This window comes from Eutrema salsugineum, unplaced genomic scaffold, assembly GCF_000478725.1.
Source record: "Eutrema salsugineum unplaced genomic scaffold, Eutsalg1_0 scaffold_2, whole genome shotgun sequence".
NCBI lineage: Eukaryota > Viridiplantae > Streptophyta > Magnoliopsida > Brassicales > Brassicaceae > Eutrema > Eutrema salsugineum.
In genome coordinates this window covers 8492720-8507655 of record NW_006256829.1, presented here as the reverse complement: position 1 = coordinate 8507655, position 14936 = coordinate 8492720, and the positions used below count along the sequence as shown (strand labels likewise).

At 38.8% G+C, this 14936-nt stretch overlaps 1 protein-coding gene across 1 annotated transcript; it reads right to left on the bottom strand.

The window, feature by feature from the left end:
* Positions 1-13678: 13678 nt before the first annotated feature.
* Positions 13679-14449, bottom strand: LOC18017123 (cyclin-dependent protein kinase inhibitor SMR14). The gene has a single exon (XM_006400907.2). The coding sequence runs from the start codon at positions 14234-14236 to the stop codon at positions 13775-13777; it is 462 nt and encodes a 153-aa protein (XP_006400970.1). The 5' UTR covers positions 14237-14449; the 3' UTR covers positions 13679-13774.
* Positions 14450-14936: the final 487 nt, after the last annotated feature.

Below are 14936 nucleotides of genomic sequence, written 5' to 3'. Positions count from 1 at the left end.
ATTGGCTATGAAATAATATAATATGTTCTCTTAACCAAAAAAAAAATATGTTGCATAGAGCTTTGGATAAAACTTTAAAATAAAGTGTTAGGCTTGGAAGTTGGGGTTAATAATTCAAATCTTTACGGCGCCACAAGTTGAATTTTTCAGCCTCCTTAAATTTTTTTAATCTACCGGTCAGAATCAAGAATTACTACATATTTCAAGTAAACGATAAAAAGTGAAATGTTCATTGATAATTAGTAAGTGCTTTAAGGCCGCAAATTATGGCACAATATATGATCAATCTTTTTAAAAAAAAACACTTGTGATTACCCAATTTTGATGCTTTCTATTCTCTAAGTGTAAATCAAAAACATATCATTCTATATGTATTTAGACTATTTGAATGAATTAAAAACCTGTATGCATAAAAACCCTTTTTCTGTTGTCTGAACTAGAAAAATTCATGGCATCACGCGATGTATAGCCGAAAGGTATGTTTTTATTTCACTTACCTTTTGCACAGTTTTCTTTAGGAATATACCTACTCACAAGTCACAACCTAAGTGAACGTTTGGTTCCATTTCCAAGCAACCAAATATTGAAGATTAATTCAACTCTGTGGTTTCTGTTTATATAAAAGTCATCATTAGAATTAAAAAGAAAGAGTTACAGAAATTTAAAATCTGTAAAAGATGTCAAATTGAAGTATATATCTTTAGCAAAAAGAAAGCAAAAAAGTTAATCAATGCCCCCTCATAATCTAAACCCGGAATAGTTTTGAATTAAAATTATTATTTATGCCAAAAGTCTTATAGGACCACGTAAGTACTGATCATAATAATTTATTCGTGTTGAGTTAGCGACAATTTTTTTCTGGATCATTATTATTATTATTTTTTAAAAACCATAAATTTTTGTGAATCAATGATAAAAACAAATGGATTCTTCTGGATCATGTGGTCGTATTGGTTCGATCATTGAGTCAGATTTTAAAATCACTACCTTTTGTTTTTATATCTCAAAAATGAATATGAATCATGGATTGCAGCAAGATTAGTATAAGTGTTATGAAACTTAAAAAAAACTATGCATGTATTTTGGTAAAGTACATGTAATACTTAAGTATGCGTTCAGAAAAAGGTATCAATGTGTGCATGTCTGTACATGTACATATACGTATAAAGGTACTGTCATACGTGTATATGTTCGTATTATATTATATGTATGTATTAGATGACGAATGTGAACATGGCGGCACGTGAAAGAACCAAACTCAAAGAGACAGGAAAGGCAAAGGGGTCCGAGAACACACGTCAACCTCAGGGGCCCCACCGCCCCACCTTAATTTGTAATTTCAAAATTGAGGTCTCGCTTTGGACACTGGAGGCCAACTTTTGCAAAAAGATTCATAGTTAACTATGATTAGTTTGTTAATCCTTGTATATAATTAAATGATTTGCTTGATAACATCATGGGACATTGGGACTGTAGTCTGTAGTCGACCAGAAAATAAATGACTGTAACGAAAATATATCGTGTGGCTATATAACATCTTCTAATTTTCTAGTGTGCAGTCAAAATTAATAATTAAGGATCTGAATGATAACAGCGTTTTTGGTTGTACGAAAAAGCGGTTTTAAAGTGTGGTACGGTTTAACTGCGGTATGTGCGGGAAAATATATTTGCGGAACAAGTGCGATTTGTATATAATAAGTGCTACAAAATAATGTTTGATTGGTGAAAGTATATTTGCGGAACAATTGCAATTAGTATATTTGAATCATTAGTATATTTATTAGACTATAATATGTTTTAGTCAATATTAACAAATTTTATACTTCGTTTAATATTTTTAATTTTTGTTCTTGAAAGAACTAATAATTAATAATAAATTAAAAAAAGAAAATTTAATATTTTATATTATCCATGGCAGAATTTGTTTTGACCCGCTAATTAATAGATGTGATCAAACAATAAGTGTGGTTTTTAAAAATATAGAGCATTTGATAAAAACGCAAACAGTGTTATGTACTTTTTAAAAAACGCAAAACACATTATAAAAAAAGATGAATGGTAACATGTAAGCGGTTTTCAAAAACCGCACATGAAAACCGCACTAATAGATTCACCATTCATTGCCTAAATATGCAGCCAAAAAAATTATACAAAAAAGGCAATTTTTTTTTTTTTTTGAACGGCCATTTCATTAATTAGAATTAGGTGGGACACAAAGGGGTAGCTGAAGAGTTCAGATTACATAGAGAGAGTTTAGCGAGAGCATCAACTCTTGAATTTTCCGATCTCGGGATAAAATAGAAAGAAGACGAACTGTAGAGAGAGGCAAGAGCGTGGATATCGAAGAGGAGACCATAGATCTCCTTGATCTGCTCGTGCATGTTGATGGCTCTGATGAGGAGTTGAGCGTCAAACTTGATTTTGATTGAGGTTAGGCCCAGCAAGAGGTCGTGGTTTAAAGCTTCTCGGATGGCTAAAGCTTCGGCAATCAGAGGGCTGTTCACGAAGGGGATGGTAGATCGGTTCTTAGTGATTTCAGATCCGCCTTCTTCAAAGAGAATCCATCCAATTCCAGCAGTTTTGATGTCAGCCCTCCAGGCACCGTCCGTGAAACAGACGATGGATCTTGGTTGATGAAGAGGGGTCGGAGCCGATGAATGGGAAGGGTTATTACCAGGTTTAGGGGTTTGGGCAAGCTGCCATTCTCTCGCATCCGTTATTGCTTTTGTGATGCTGTCTTCTGGTGAGAACCGTCGCTCTTCAAAAAGGAGGCTGTTTCGGGACTTCCAAATGGACCAACAGATCCACGGAAAGATTGGACCGATTCCGACTCTGGTCGGTGGAAGGCACTTCGAGAGCTTCGATGCAATAAGAGCATCAGTGAAAGAGTCCATTTGGTATGGCGTGAAATCAGGGTAGACAGGAGCGAGATCCCAAACTCGGCGAGCATACGGGCACTGGAGGAAGAGATGTTCAGGAGTTTCGAGATCTCCACAATGAACACATCCTGGGTCCTCCATGATTCCTCTGTTGAGTAGGTGTTCACCAATTGGGAGGGCTTTCTGTATAATTTTCCACATAAAGACCTTCTGTTTAGGTGGGAGTTTTGTTGACCAAATCTCGGCGTTCCAGTTGAGTGCAGGTTCCTTAATAATGGGTCCTTCCTCAGAGGATGACATCGCAATGTGATAGCCTGTTTTGGAGGAGTAGGTGCCTGAATAAGTAGGTAGCCAGACGAAGGAGTCCTTTGCACCTTTGGAGCTTGGTTTGATGCTCAATATATCCGCGAGATGGTGAGGTAAGATTTCCTTTATCTTATCAATGTCCCATTGTCCACTATTACCAAGGAGTAGGTCTGAAACCTTCATGTTACTGGTCGATTCAGTTGCTGGTCCCATCGGTGCCATCGGATGTTCCAGAGAAAGCCAGGATTCAGCCCATATTGAGGTGTCACATCCATACCAATGGATTTTCCCAACTGCTTGAGGAGGAGGTCTCTGCCGATGAGAAGGCCTCTCCATCTGTGGGATATAGATGCGGCCATCGGTACATCGAGGAGAGAAGTGTCCGGGAAATACTTGCCTCGCAGAACTCTAGCGAGAAGGCAAGTAGGTTTTGAGAGGATACGCCATGTTTGTTTAGCGAGCAGAGCGTCGTTAAAGCATTGGATTTCACGGAAACCCAGACCACCCTCCTTCTTTGATCTGGAGAGTAGTTTCCAAGACACCCAAGCCATTTTCCTTTGTCCATGTTTCGAGTCCCACCAAAAGCGTGTAAGTGCTGATTGGATCCTTTTGCAAAGGCTAGTTGGTAATTTGAAGCATGACATGGAGTAGGTGGGGATTGCTGACAAGACAGACTTCAGCAGCGTGAGTTTTCCTGCACTGGAGAGGAATCTGGTGGACCAGTTGATGGATCGCTGTCGGATACGGTCAACTATCTGGGTGAAGAGATCTTTTTTTCTTATACCAAAGCTTTCAGGGAGGCCCATGTATTTCCCCTGTCCCCCTTCCTTTGTTATTCCAAGAGATTGCATTACTCAGTCCTTCATATCTTGGGGGGGGTCTTCCCCGAAAAGATGATGCTTGACTTTTCTTTGTTAATCATCTGGCCGGAGATGGCTTCATACTTGTTTAGGATATCAGTCAGAGAGAAGCAACATGTGGGAGTTGTCTTGCTGAAGAGCATCATGTCATCAGCGAACAGCATATGGTTCAGGAGCGGGCTTCTTCTAGAAATACGGATGCCTGGGAGCTTGCCATTTGATTGAGCTTTTGCACACATACCAGAGAGGACCTCTCCGTATAAAATGAAGATGAAAGGGGATAACGGATCCCCCTGCTTGATGCCGCGTTGGGGAAGAACCAGACCTTGGGCTGAGCCATTGACGAGGTAAGCGTAGGAAACCGTGGATATACACTGGAAAATCCAGTTTATCCATTTCCGGTGGAAACCTAGTCTCTCTAAAACCGCAACTATGAAACTCCATTCCAGCCTATCATAGACTTTACTCATATCGGTCTTAATGGCCATTGCACAGTGTTTCGTTGCTTTTGATCCTTTCAGGTAGTGCAGGATTTCGTGAGTGAGCAATACATTGTCCGAAATGGATCTTCCAGGGACAAAGGCTGACTGGGATTCAGAGATGATACCCTCCAGAAGTGGTTGTAGCCGACGAGTAAGGATTTTAGAGACAAATTTGTAGTAAACATTGCAAAGAGCAATAGGTCGGAACTCAACCACCGTTTTGGGACTTTGGACTTTCGGGATTAGCCGAACGTGAGTGAGGTTGGTAGATCCAAAGAATCGGCCAGAAGTGAAGAAGGACTGAATTTCCTCAGTGATTTTATCTCCCACCGTTAACCAATTTTTTTGAAAAAAGCTTGCAGGGAAGCCGTCCGGTCCAGGAGCTTTGTCAGGGTGGATGGAGAAGAGGGCAGCGTTTATTTTACTCTTTGATGGAAGGACAATGAGGGCCTCATTTTGAATCGGGGATATGCAAGGAGAAAGGGCCTGAGCTACAGTTTCCTCACAGTTTACCGATCTTGTAATGAAAAGATCTTGGAAATATTCACTGATAACTTGCACTATTTCATCTTCTTCATATACAGGGACGCCATGCTTGTTTTCGAGGACTGAGAATCTGTTGAGGGCCCTTCTGCCTCTGGTCACAGCGTGGAAATACCGTGAGTTCTTATCACCCAGATTTAACCAAAGAGCTCTACTCCTTTGCTTCCAGTATTCCTCTTCTTCTTTGTAGGCCCATTGAAGCTTGGAGTTGATCTCCTGGAGTAGGGATGCGTCATGAATAGGTGAGATCATAGCCTCCTCCAACTTTCGTTTTTCTTCCTGGATCACCTTTTGGCTATTTAAGTGGTACGTTCTGTTCCATGCAGATATGGCAGATCTACAATTGGATATTTTCTCTTCCATTGTGTCGTTATGGTTCGGGTTCCAGCAGCTGGAAACCAGGTCAGTGATTTCAGAGTTGGTCCTCATGCGTCTGTCATATCGAAATAGGTTTTTCTTTTTTGGCTTTGTGTTGTCTAACCAGGTGATGATGGGTCGGTGGTCGGAGCCTTCAAATTCAAGGTACTTGCAGCATCCTGAAGGAAATAGTTCTACCCAAGCAACATTGGCCATAGCTCGATCAAGTCTGCAGTGAACGAGGTGGGAGTGGCGTGTTCCTCTCCAAGAGAGGTAGTTCCCAGAGTGGGGGAGGTCATACAGATCATTCTGCGATAGGAAGGATCTGAACTCAACAAAAGAACCTTCGGCACGGGTTCGACCACCAGTTTTCTCAGAGTTGTCGATTATATCATTAAAATCTCCAGTGATGAACCAAGGGGAATCACGGGTAGCTGCCAGAGAGGAGAGAGTAGCCCAGATTTCCCGCCTCTTGAAATGGTCCGGTTCTCCATAAAGGAAGGTGGTAACAAACGTTTTTGCTTTGTATGTTAAGGATGATTCTATGAAGTTTCCACACAAACTGAGGATTGTGATATTGATGTCTTGTTTCCAGAAGAGTGCAAGGCCACCACCTCCGACAGAAGGGGGTTTGACGAAGAAATGAGAGTATTGGTCCAGGAAGTCCAGTGTCTTCGTCATGAAGGGCTCATCGTTTTTTGTCTCGGTGAGGAAGATAATGTCTGGAGTTAGCTTTTGGTGTAACTCCTTCAGGCGGTGAACTGTCATGGGATTCCCCAGCCCACAACAGTTCCAACTGAGAATCGCTAAGGAAGAGGGCCTCCCGGATCCCGAAAATCCGAGCTGTCCTTTGCGATGCGGGGAATAAAAGCGGTTGGCGGAGGCCATGATCTATCGGGGTTCGTGGATCCATCATTCACTGGGGGCAGAGTGATTGCTCTAGAGGATGAGCTTTGGTTGCGGCGGGTGCCCTGGTGATGGTTGGAGGAAGATGGAGATGCACGGTGCGGATCATTCTTGAGAGGGGGGATATTCTTGTCTGGTTGACTTTTTTCTTTCTGGCCCCTCCTGCTACGCCAGAACTGGTGGCATTTGATGGGGCTTTGTGTGCTGTAGGTGGTCTGCCTCGTTTCTTTTTCAAAGGGCCAGTGGAGGCGGGAGCAGGAGAGTTAGGGTGAATAGCAGGTGGAGCACTAGTCAGAGGAGAGCCAGCCGGGGAGTTATGTTCCGAGGTCATGGCGGAAGCTAGAAGTCGAGCAGCCGTCTCAGCCATAAGTCCATGCGATTCACTCTCAATGACTCTCTGAAGTCGGGCCGCGCTTTCTACTGGATCTCCACAGTTGATGTACTGGACTGTAACTTCTTGGAGATCATTCATGATAGATTCCGCCGTGGATAAGTTGTTGTTGGGGGTGAAAGCATCACGATCCAGATTCCTTTCCAGAGGTGGTCTCACTTGTGTGGGGGAGTCAACTTCCTCTCCAGAAGGTAGTGTCGCTGGCTGTTTTATTCTCCAGTGCTGAGCAGTTGGCACCATGTTTTTGTTTAGGTGATGGGTGCCCTGTAGAGCATTTTCTGGGGCCACCATGTGAAGATAAGGATTGATGGAGAGGGAGCGGTTTTTGGCACTTCTCTCTCTGGTATATTGAGGGGATGATGGGGATGAACGGAGAGAGTTCACAAGCGCCGTGCGTTTAGGTAGGGAGGAGTCCCTCGAAGGAGATCTGGAGGGGGGAGCTAGTCGGAGAGATTGTGAGGGGCGAGGACCGAAAGGGTTTCCATGCCTATCAACACTGGAGCTAAAAGGAAACGTGTTCTCCTTGGTTAAGTGATCCTTAGAGCTTGGCAATCTTTTGTTTGTAGACTCATTTCTTAGTTTCGGTAGGGAACTCCTGGGTTTTGATTTTGCCGGGCAGGAAGAAGCCAAGTGGGAAAGAAGGTGGCAGAAGGAGTAATGATTCTCCAGTCTTTCGTAGGTTAAGGTGACAAAAGCTTCGACCCCACCACTAAACTCCACAATCGTGTCCTTTAAGAGAGGTTTTAGACCATTGATTTCCACTCTGATTCGTGCACAAGTTTTGGTGATTTCATAGCTCTTCAGAGAGCCCGCTTCGGATCCAATGTTCTTCACCAGCTCTTCTTTCCAGTAGTGTAGTGGGATGCCATCCAAGCGGATCCAGAACGGGATTTGCGAGGGGAAGCTAGGGCAGATGATGGGTTCCCACTTCTCTAGGATAAGCATCCATTTATTGAAGTGATATGGTCTATTCTCCAAGACCTTTTGCATATCTTCGTCGAGGTCAAAGCGGAACTGGAAGCAGTGGTTACCCAGGTCAGATCCCACCGCTTTCCCTTTCGGAGCCCAACGCCTGGTTATGTACGGAATCATTGCCCAGAGGCGTTGTTCCGAGGGGTTAGTCAAACGTCCAATAAAAGTTAGAGCGTTTTCTTTGATGAGATCTGAGGTATCCAACTCAGGGGCTTTGATTCGCTTTTGGATGGGAGGTTCAGATTCAGAGAAGATGCCTTTGCCTTTTTCAGCATAGGAATAACGGCGAGCCATGGAGATGGAAGATGATGAGTCCGAGAGTCGTTAGATCTGGAGAAAGCTGGAGGATTCTGAGCGAGAAGGAGCAACAGCGAGATGCCACCGGAGGAAGAAGAGCTCTAGGTAGCAGGGGAGAGAGAGGTCTAGGGGGCTTACCGGCGTCGGGACGGACCCTCCGACGTAAAGTCAGGGGTGGAACCACGGCGTAGCGAAACCCGAGGCGGTTTTGAGATGGAAAGTTTCTATTTTAGGTAAAAACCAGACAGTTGTGTTTCAAAACCAGGGACAAACCAGGTGGTTGGAAACTACCTCAAGAACCGGGCCTGGGAGAGAAAAAGCCGTACGAAAAGTATGGTCGTGTAATTCAACTATACAAAAAAGGCAATTTCAAGATTCAAACTTTAAAAATACATCCAATACCAGTTCAAAACCATTGATCTCAGTGACGAAGCCTAATCTCCACCGTTGACAGACAAAATTTAAACTCATCACAAGTTAACATTATCATCCAATTCTCAAACAACCAAGTCTATATATCCACATTGAAACTTTCTGTACGTACGTTCATATAACAAATGATTTAGATACAAATCAGTCGATAAGTCGATAACCCATACGTAGTATCCACTCTGGAAAATACACTATCATTCAATTGAGAAACTACCGCAATTTTTTTTTTTTTTTTTTTTTTTGCATTATCAGACTACATCGTCATATTGATAAGGAAATTAGACAATCAACATTTATTTCAAACAAACGCAAAAAACATTTATGCCACACTTTTGTTCAAATTTGCATTATCATCGGAAAATCTCTAAAGCTTCTTCTTTTCTTGCTTTATCTATCAACGCTGGCCTCATGGTAGAATTTCTATTTTGAAACTGATCTGAAATCGTAATTGAGTTCTGACTATCATCAATTTTTTTTTTATATAATTAGAAACTTTTGATAAATAAGTACAATTGTGCCATATAAATTGCAGTAGTCAGTCGAAGTCGAATCTAGATATGTATTAGACTATCAGTTAAAGTTTCCATTCTCTAGTGATCAATTGTTGCCGACAAAACAAACATTTGAACTGCCATTACTACCAATTGATTATTCTATGCTAGTATATAACTATATATGTATGAAAAGACAACTCAACTAACACTTGTAGTTTTGTGGTCTCGACTGGAATCAATATAATTAACTTATTTGGCCATTATAAAAGACTTGATCCAAGATATATATAGGTATTATCTTCTGCAGTTCAATTCCGTCTTTCACTTCTCGTCTAGCTAGGTCCTCTTTTCCTAATCAACTATTTCTTGATAATTACAACTTAAACTTAGTTTAGTACGTAAAATTTTCGGAAAAAGGAGCAGAAAGACATCGCATCAGTAGCTTAGTTTTACTTCTCAGTGTTGTATAAGTTTGCTTTGCTTGCTCACTAACATAATTTAGAAACAACGTAGGTTCAAAGTTCAAATAACCTTTTTTCAATTTGATTTTGATTTCTTCTTCAAGCAACGTCGTTTTATATCTTTACGAGTGGAGTTTAGAATGGAAAGGCCCATTTAAACTTAAAGACACTAAATGGGCAACTGTGAAACATCTCAATTTTGCTTGTAGCAAAATAACAAACGAAAAACAAGTGATTGAAAAGTACTTTTCAGTTTCAATCAATCAAGTTGTTAATTTTTTCATGTCAGCCATTAGATGGCAGATTTATTGGCGTATAAAATAAATGAGTCATATCGGACGTCATTGTTAAAGAGGTCTAGGCATAATCTAAATTCCAGTTTTCAAGTCAAGGATCTTTCTTTTGAACCCATACCTGACATACTGTCAATTTTGGGAAAGTGTTTGATACGTGAAAGTAATACTGTTCGGATAGCTTCTCTCGTTTGAGTTAGAATAGACAAGTTTTGGAAAGAACCTCGTAATTAAGCCTTTGATTGGTCACTGACTCATTGCTGTAAGTTGAAGATTTAGAATCGTACAGACATCAGCTGTAATTACAAAAAAATACATTATTTCTTAAACTCTGAAATAATAGGTTATTGAGAGCAAAACCTACTACAAACCCTAAGAATATTCTAACTGGATGAAAAAAATGTTATAAGACGATAATAACTTGTATTGTGCTTGGAAAAGACGTTGTCAAATAACTTTTTTTTTTTAGTTTTAAAGTTACTAACTTAACAACTTGAAAAATTATAAAAACATCACTACTCGATATGTTCTTTACAGGCCAATATATGAAGAAAAACTAATTAAGGCAATAAATGTACGTACTAGATACTAGCTAGTAGAGACCCACATCATTGCTATTTCACTTTGGTGAGCAAGAATTTATGTCGAATATTTTAAGTGTATGTGATATTGTAATTATATATGTATCTAGAAAATATATCCGTAGGAATCTACACTGATGTTATCAGGCTTTTAGTAGTACTTGTATAATTGATCTTATTGATGTGTTAGATAGGAACTAAAGAATATAAATGATACTATTCTATTGCTGTGATAATTGATAACATTTAAATATTTATGCACAACAGCTATAAGATTGATGTTGATGTTGTTATTTTTTTCAGTTTCAACAACAGGTCTGTAACTCACCTCTAAGGGCATCTCCAACCATGGGTTTATAGGCATTTTATATTAGTTTTTTTTGTTTTTTGGAACAGTAGTGATCTCCAATCAAAATATGACCTCCAACTCTAAACCTGTTTTTGAATATCAACAAAATAAAATAATAACATTTTAATTCTATATACACTGATTTGCTTCCTTAGTATATCATCCTCCCGCAAAACTCAAAACAAAACCCATATCAGAAACTGTTCGATTACAGAGAGCAATAAAACAGAAATTCAGAGACAAACACTAGATGAAAACCACAATAAAAAATGCAAATGACAAGAAGTGTAATGATAGTAAACCCTGCATATGTCCTCACAAACACAAAACCACAATAAAAATGGCAGCTAGGATCAGACTTAAATCAAGATGAAAACTTAATGAAGCAGATACTTAGTAGAGATAGATGCAGATGCTTGAAGAACATCCTCCAAGCGTTTGATATTCCATTCTACCAAAATCATATTCTATATTTCAAAATTGAGAAAGCAGCTGGTAAATTGAAAACAATTTCATATTGAGTCATACTTGAGTCCATTCTATTCTCGAGGAGCCACACACAGAAAATTGCAAAACAAATCTCCGTTAATTCACATTTCACAACTCACCAGCAAGAAAACCAAATCAAATCCAACAAAATCAGGTAGAACTGGAACAGAAGTCAAAACGAAAGCAATCAAATTCAATAGCAGAAATCAAAATCAGCTTCAAAAATCAAGAGGGGTATAGAGAAGACAATCTTTCAATTCTTTTCTACAATGAATCCATGTTTGCTCTACCTATCAGAAAATCAAGATCAACTTCAAAAATTCAACGAATTTGATTCATACATTACTGGATTTGTATCATCATAACGAAATCAAAAGACAATGAATTCACCACATCGCCGCCGTGAGATTCGCCGTAATCGATGGAGTTTCGGTTAATGGAGACGGAGAATCGAAAGCGAATCGCACCGTCTAGAACGATAATCTCCTCAGAAACACAGACAAAACAACGAGAGAGATCTAGAAAAGCTGTTCTCAATCTCCCCATTTACCTCCGTTTCTCATCTCATGGAAACACTCAAATAAGATCGCTTCCGTTTACAAAATCCTTGACGAGGAAATTAAAAATTAAACGACGGCGAAATTTGCAGAGCTCGATCTCCTTGCCGTACTTCCTTGGAAGCAAACCGCCATGCAGAAAAAACTCCAACCACATCCGAACGCTTTTTCACGGTGTCAAACAATCGCAACCACAATCGGAAAAATGGCTAAATGAGGAAGAAAATGAAGCAAAATTTTTTAAAAACGAAAGAGATGCTCTGTTTCAAGAATTTTTTTACCTTCATACACCAGCCTATAAGAAAATGCCACATGTCCAGTGATACCCTAGTCATACGGGTTCATCAGACTCACTCTACTCATACAGTATCATTGAATTTGGACTTTGTTTTTAATTTTTAAATCCAAAAAACATGCAGGGACTCACTTATCATACTGGAGTGAGCTTGCGTTGGAGATGGCCTAAGACCATCTCAAGCAGTCATACTCTGTTTGGGGTTGTTAACAATTATTTATTAATATTTCTAAAGTATGTGAACAGTTATGAATTTAGTGTTGTAATTAGTGTTCAGCAGTGAATCCGTTTTCATTTTCTATTGGGGAAAATGATTGTGGGCAATGTAAAAAAGTGGGCTTCTGGTTCAAAAAAAAAAAAACACGCTGCTAATACCATTTTGCCACGTCGCCTATAAACCTCTTCCCTCAGTATGTTAAGCAAACACCCGTATGTTAAGTTTTGGACCACTTTTAATATTTTAAAAAGGTTAGGCCCATGTGTAACTGTGCTATGAATTCGTTATAATCCCTCAATGGAGATGCTCTAATGCCATGCCAATACAATGTATATCTTCAGGTTAAGCTTTTTATATACACGTATTACATATACATATATAAAATATATACTGTGGGTCTTGGATATATATAGAGTGATAAATTAAATGAATCAAGTGAGTTTTGTAGATTATAATATTTGTATAATATTATATAAAGTAAACTATAAAGTGTGATTTACCTCGAGAGAGGAATATTTTCGTAAAAAATAAGATAAGTATGGGGATGATCAACACGGGACGCATGTTTGCTTGTGGGGTGGGGGGGGACAAAAGTCAATTACTCTGAAAATTTGAAGATTCAATCTAAACGAAAAGTCAACTTCTTAACCATATCCATGGTTTTATGGACATGCATATCAACTTAGGATCCTCCAAATTTTTTTTTTTTTTTTAACGGGAAGTAGAAACGTGGAGGGACAAACAGAGATCTTGGATATGAGACAAACATAGATCTCACTCCTTCTGTTTGATGTTAGCTGTAAAGATTTTTAGTTTTTTTGTTGTTGTTTCAATTATAATAATTCTGCTAACAAGACTTGAAAACTAAGAGTTAACTGGGAAATCAAAATACTTTTGGCAGAGAAACTAGTAAAATTATCAATTTATGTTATAATAGTTAAAATCCTATATAGATGTCATGTGTGTGAGATATATATATATATATATATATATATTTAGATATAGAGAGAGAGAGGAAAAGTATGTACAAATGTTTTTGGTCGCCATTTAAAAAAAAAGAATTCATATGTCTCTTAGATTATTTCTTTTATATGCTGATTAATCATATATCGATTTTTTTTGGAGCAACGTTTATATGAAATATTATGAAAGAAGATTAGAATATTTTCTAAGATCAGTTGGGAATCTGATAAAAAAGAGACTGGGTGTCTGACTGTCTGTAGTTAAGAGATAAATGTACATACCGGACTCTAATCGTTAAACGAGGATAATCGAAAAATCTGTATATCCAAATGGCTCAATTGATCTAACAAGATTAGAAATCTCAACTGAACATTAATCTAAAGTATCTAACTATACTCAAGACAATCATGCCGTTATTATTTCAAACGCAAACTTTGCGTTTAGGTTGCATTAAGAAGGACCGAAATCTTCAAAAACGAACGGAATTTGATTTCATATAAGTCTGATAAAAACCCTAAATTATGTTTTTAAAATAAACACAATGATGTAGCGTATAAACTTGTAGGTATCGCAAACCGAAAAGAAAAAAATAAAAAGAAAAAACAACCCTGTGGAATTGCATATTACATATAAATATATAGAGAACTATATCAAGATCTAGCTTTCTTGATCTTTTTACCAAAATCTTGAAGAACCGACGGTGGAAACATGGATTCGACCTCTCTAGCTACATCCAAGACAACAACCGATCTCTTTAACCACATGGCTCTCCCTTTCATTGCCGGAGTAGCTTTGGGCTTTCTCGGCGGCCGAGGAGGACCATAACACCTTATGTCCATATTCTTCGGCGTCTCTAATATCTCATCTATACGAGAAGTTTCATCATTACATCCCCATTTTCGTTTGCTTCTAGATTCATCTTGGAGTTTTTCTTGTTCTTGATCTCGTTGTTGGTGGTTTCGATCTCTTTTAGATTGATTTTTTGGATGAGGTGGAGATAATGATGGCTCTGGAGACTCAGGTTTTGATGGAACTAGGAGACTCTCGGGTTGTTGCATGGCTGCGATATCTTTGTCATCAGGCAATAACTGAAAACTCTTCATGTCTGGCATCTTCACAAGCAGGGAGAGAAACAGAAAACTAAGAAAGGGCGAGTAAAATTTAAAGACAAATTAATGACTATTATATCAGAAACAACAACAAGACCTGATCGGTCTATATGCTGTAAATTAATATGGAGCCGAAAAATTAGATTAAGATCTTTGTGTGAGTGTATGTTTGATATTTGTGTGTGTGCTTGATATATAGCAAAGAGCGACATCTCCAATTCTCCATCCATATAGACAAGGAACGCATGCAGACCGTGAAAAAAGAAAGGACTTTAGCTATTAATTAATTAGTATTATTATATTTTTTTGTAAAGTTTGCTAAAGAAAAAGAAATAAAAAAACACACCCACTCAGCCAGACAGATCATCGTCTCTAACAACCCCCGACTATTTGAGAGTGATAAAACCCCCCTCCAATAAAAATCCATTTTGAATTTCAAAGAAATTGAATTTCTTATTAGTCTGTAACAAAGAAAAGCGTCTTAGAAATTCTATTGAAAATATATTATATATAACCAATTCTGTAAATATGTTAATGGATGAATTATAAGATCTAATAGCTCAGAACGATTTTGAGCTCTGACACGAGTGGATCTTCGGAGATTCTTCACAGACACCATGGATATATGAAATCGAACACTCAGAAGACGAATCCGAGCTCAGAAATGGCGAAAATGAAGGAAATCGAGAAGAAATTCGAGCTA

Bases quoted from the DNA above. Each gene is read 5' to 3' on its own strand.
- LOC18017123 (XM_006400907.2), bottom strand. From the start codon at position 14,236: ATGCCAGACATGAAGAGTTTTCAGTTATTGCCTGATGACAAAGATATC.